General features: G+C 38.0%; 1 protein-coding gene across 1 annotated transcript in view; it reads left to right on the top strand.

The window, feature by feature from the left end:
• Positions 1-3,942, top strand: part of LOC101860149 (GTPase IMAP family member 7) — a 20,418-nt gene extending 16,476 nt beyond the window's left edge. The window contains exons 7-9 of the mRNA XM_005093007.3: positions 179-312; positions 1,674-1,895; positions 3,745-3,942. Of these exons, the coding sequence (XP_005093064.1) occupies positions 179-312; positions 1,674-1,895; positions 3,745-3,791 (403 nt within the window). The 3' untranslated portion in view covers positions 3,792-3,942. The remainder of the gene's footprint in view (positions 1-178; positions 313-1,673; positions 1,896-3,744) is intronic.
• The last annotated feature ends 262 nt before the right edge of the window (positions 3,943-4,204 follow it).

Raw genomic sequence — 4,204 nt, 5'->3', positions numbered from 1 at the left:
CTGATGATGATGATGATGATGATGATGATGATGATGATGATGATGATGATCGTGATGATGGGGAGACAGAAGAGAAAAAGTAAAACTCGATTTTGATGAGAGTAGTTATGTAATCAATGTCATTCCGTCTTTGTCAACTTTGTTTTGTTTTATTTTGTTTTGTTGTTTTTTTCCACAGCGCCAATGCCCCTCAGCTGTGCCAAAAATACGACGCTGAGACGCTGGCGCTTCGCCAGAAACTGGACATGATCACCTTCACTTCTGATAGGTGGAAACTGTGTGGTCTCATCTCGGAGCTATGTTCGCTCAAAAGTAAGATGGGGAAAGATTGGTAAAATGGCAGGCCCGTAAATTTAATATATTCTGTCTCAAAATGATGTCAAGCGTGTTTCGGTGACACGACGTTTGGGTGTGTGGTCAGCAGTTGTCAACGGGGCGTGTCCTTTTTATTTTTACTGCTAAGTGTTTTACGGCGCTCGCAACTGCTTGAGGTCATACTATGAGCCCGCGGGACACACCAAACATGTTCAATTGGTAGGAACACACGTTGTTATTACCATATTTATTTACAGTTAAAATTATTTACTTTAAAAAATGAAACAGTAAAGTAAAGCTAGAAAGAAAAAGATCTGGTTCGAATCAGAGATTGGATGGAGTTATAACCATTTCAGTCTTGACACTTTTCTCGATTTTCGTGTGGCAAAGTTGCAGATGATATCACTGAAGTCCAATTCATGCAGCGTCTATCTCTGACTGCATGCTATGTACTCTATATATCGGTGGGAGGCCCTCTCTTGGTGAGTTGCCCACGACCATTCCCCCTTGGGCCATGCCATCCCCGTTAATCCGACCTTGGTCACGACTATAGTGGCTGTCCAAAGCAATAACGATAGACGAAGCCCTCAGCTCTGGGTCACCGCACGAAAGACACACAGGCAGCAAGTCGCTACATTGGAATTATAAAGTTCTCTCTGATATTTTTGGCCGTTTTCAGTTTCTAAGACCATGGGTCGGAAACCAAATTTTCTATCAGCTCTATCAAAATCATAAGATCGTTCGGAGTCGTTATCAAGATATTCGAAAATTTGCATTTGAAAAAGGTTGAAATGTTGTGAGACTCACAAATTCTAACGTCAAATTTCTCAAAAACTAGGCACTGAGCAGAAATAACTTTGTAATTCTAGGGTAGCGAAGTGTTCATATAATGCCAAAAAGAGGGCACTTCACTCTCTATCAGTTTATTAATTCTGTGGAGCGTGTTCATATAATGATTAATAGAGGGCACTTCACTCTCTACCAGTTTATTAATTCTGTGGAACGTGTTCATATAATGATTAATAGAGGACACTTCACTCTATCAATGTTTTTATTCTGTGGAACGTGTTCATATAATGATTAATAGAGGACACTTCACTCTATCAATTTTTTTATTCTGTGGAACGTGTTCATATAATGATTAATAGAGGGCACTTCACTCTATCAATTTTTTTATTCTGTGGAACGTGTTCATATAATGATTAATAGAGGGCACTTCACTCTATCAATTTTTTTATTCTGTGGAACGTGTTCATATAATGATTAATAGAGGGCACTTCACTCTATCAATTTCTTTATTCTGTGGAGCGTGTTCATATAATGATTAATAGAGGGCACTTCACTCTATCAATTTCCAGGTGAGGTGCAGGCAGTGAAGCTTCAGGCCAGCCTGGACGAGTGCGGGACCGGAGTCCTCTTATATCAGAAGCTTGCTCTCTGCGCGCTGGAGGGCGATGTGACCTCCAAGCAAAGATCAATGGAGAGCCGCAAAGAGGCTGAGGAACGCCGCGTAGAGTCAGAGCAGGAGAATCTGAGGCAGGAGACAGAGAGACTTAGGCTGGCGACACAGAGACTCGAGGGTAAACTAAACTAGATCTAAAAAAAGAGTGAACGCGCTGCTCAAGACTGGCGTCAGTTGTTATGTAACTACGGGGTGGGGTGGGGGTGTATGGTGGGGGGTGGAGGTATTGTTGGAGGAAGGGGTTGGGGGGGGGTTGGGGTGTTGAAGAGCCTTGGTACGTATAATATTACATTATGACGTGATTACTGCTTCAGCTCTGAGGTATTATTTTTTTTAAAGGACCAGTTTGTTAATACAAGAAATTATTTTCGAACCTGTCCAAGATGGCCATTCATTGTCGAGGAGAAGAGTGGTCAAGGGGTTAGGCTCTCAGACTCGCAACCGCAAGGTCGGGGGTTCGAATCCCGTCAGTGACCCGACGTTGTGTACCCTGGGAACGACACTTTACAGAAATTGTCTGCTTACTTCACCCGATGGGAATGAGTATCCAGCTATAAACAGCGAAAGATCTTGTTAGCTTGTCAGTGTTTGAGCGCGTGCATTCCGCAGCTTGCACTGTATGTTTCCCGGGAAGCCAAGAAGGTTTCGCAGTGTGCTAAGGTCTGCTGGGGTACTATAATAATAGTAATAAAGGGCATAAAGCGTGCCGTAAAACGTGGATAATCGCTATATAAAAGCAATTATTATTATAATTATTACTATTATTACTATTATTACTATTATTATTATTATTATTATTATTATTATTATTATTATTATTATTATTATTATTATTATTATTATTATTATTATTATTATCATTATTACTACTACTACTACTATTATTATTATTATTATTATTATTATTGTTATTATTATTATTATTATTATTATTGTTATTATTATTATTATTATTATTGTTATTATTATAATTATCATTATTATTATTATTATTATCATTATTAATATTATCATTATTATCATTATTACTAGATCTGTTATTATTATTATTATTATTATTATTATTATTATTATTATTATTAGAAGTGGCAGTAGTAGTAGTAGTAGTAGTAGTAGTAGTAGTAGTAGTAGTAGTAGTAGTAGTAGTAGTAGTAGTAGTAGTAGCAGCAGCAGCAGCAGCAGCAGCAGCAGCAGCATTAGTAGTAGTAGTAGTAGTAGTAGCAGCAGCAGCAGCAGCAGCAGCAGCAGCAGCAGCAGCAGCAGCAGTAGTAGTAGTAGTAGTTGTAGTAGAAGTAGTAGTAGTAGTAGTAGTAGTAGTAGTTGTAGTAGTAGTAGTAGTTGTAGTAGTAGTGGTAGTAGTAGCAGCAGAGCAGCAGCAGCAGCAGCAGCAGCAGCAGCAGTAGTAGTAGTAGTAGTAGTACTAGTAGTAGTAGTAATAGTAATAGTAGTAGTAGTAGTAGTAGACCTTTTCTGACTTCTGAAATGACTGGCAACCGTTTCAGTTGATAAAAAAGGCATGCAAAAATTAACGTCCAAGCCACCTCTTTCTCCATCCCTTGATTTCCAGAATCACCCAGCCAGTGGTGGTCTTCAACTGTAGGTAGTCATTTGAAAGAGAGTACAGCAGTGGATAACTATAGGACTTCTAAATTCAGATCTAACAATACCAAACAGTAATTCTTAAACTATTTTTCTATGCAAATTTAAAAAAGTCATTTTACTTCATATAACAGCGCACACGTCAGTTTGCGCTTTTTTTGCCATGGGATACAATAAATCTTATTTCCGCCCTGTTTTCATTTTTCAAATCCTAGTGTCAATTCTGTCTGTACTTCATTTATTCAGTGCACTGACTGACAATGCCATGGATTATGTCAGTCTGTGAAAATGTAGCGATAGAGGAAGAGTTATTCTGGAGATTGACTTTATAAATGTTGCCATTTACTTTGGCTATTTTCTTTTGGCAGAACAAAGACGTGAGAAGGAAGAAGAAGGCGAGTGCGTCATTTTGTGAACATTTCTGCTGGCGAGACTTGGATGCTACAACTGCATGATTCATGGGTAGCTCTACTGCTCACTTCTTTTCATTCCAGTGGTTGTGTTAAAGATTTGTAACAATTATGTGTGTGTGTGTGTGTGTGTGTGTGTGTGTGTGTGTGTGTATGTATGTGTGTGTGTGTGTATGTATGTATGTATGTATGTATGTATGTATGTATGTATGTATGTATGTATGTATGTATGTATGTATGTATGTATGTATGTATGTATGTATGTATGTATGTATGCATGCATGCATGTATGTATGTATGTATGTATGTATGTATGTATGTATGTATGTATGTATGTATGTATGTATGTATGTATGTATGTATGTATGTATGTATGTATGTATGTATGTATGTATGTATGTATGTATGTATGTATGTA

This window comes from Aplysia californica, unplaced genomic scaffold (genome assembly GCF_000002075.1).
Source record: "Aplysia californica isolate F4 #8 unplaced genomic scaffold, AplCal3.0 scaffold00056, whole genome shotgun sequence".
Lineage (NCBI taxonomy): Eukaryota > Metazoa > Mollusca > Gastropoda > Aplysiida > Aplysiidae > Aplysia > Aplysia californica.
The sequence above is the reverse complement of the archived record's forward strand: the minus strand, read 5'-3'. Positions and strand labels throughout refer to the sequence as shown.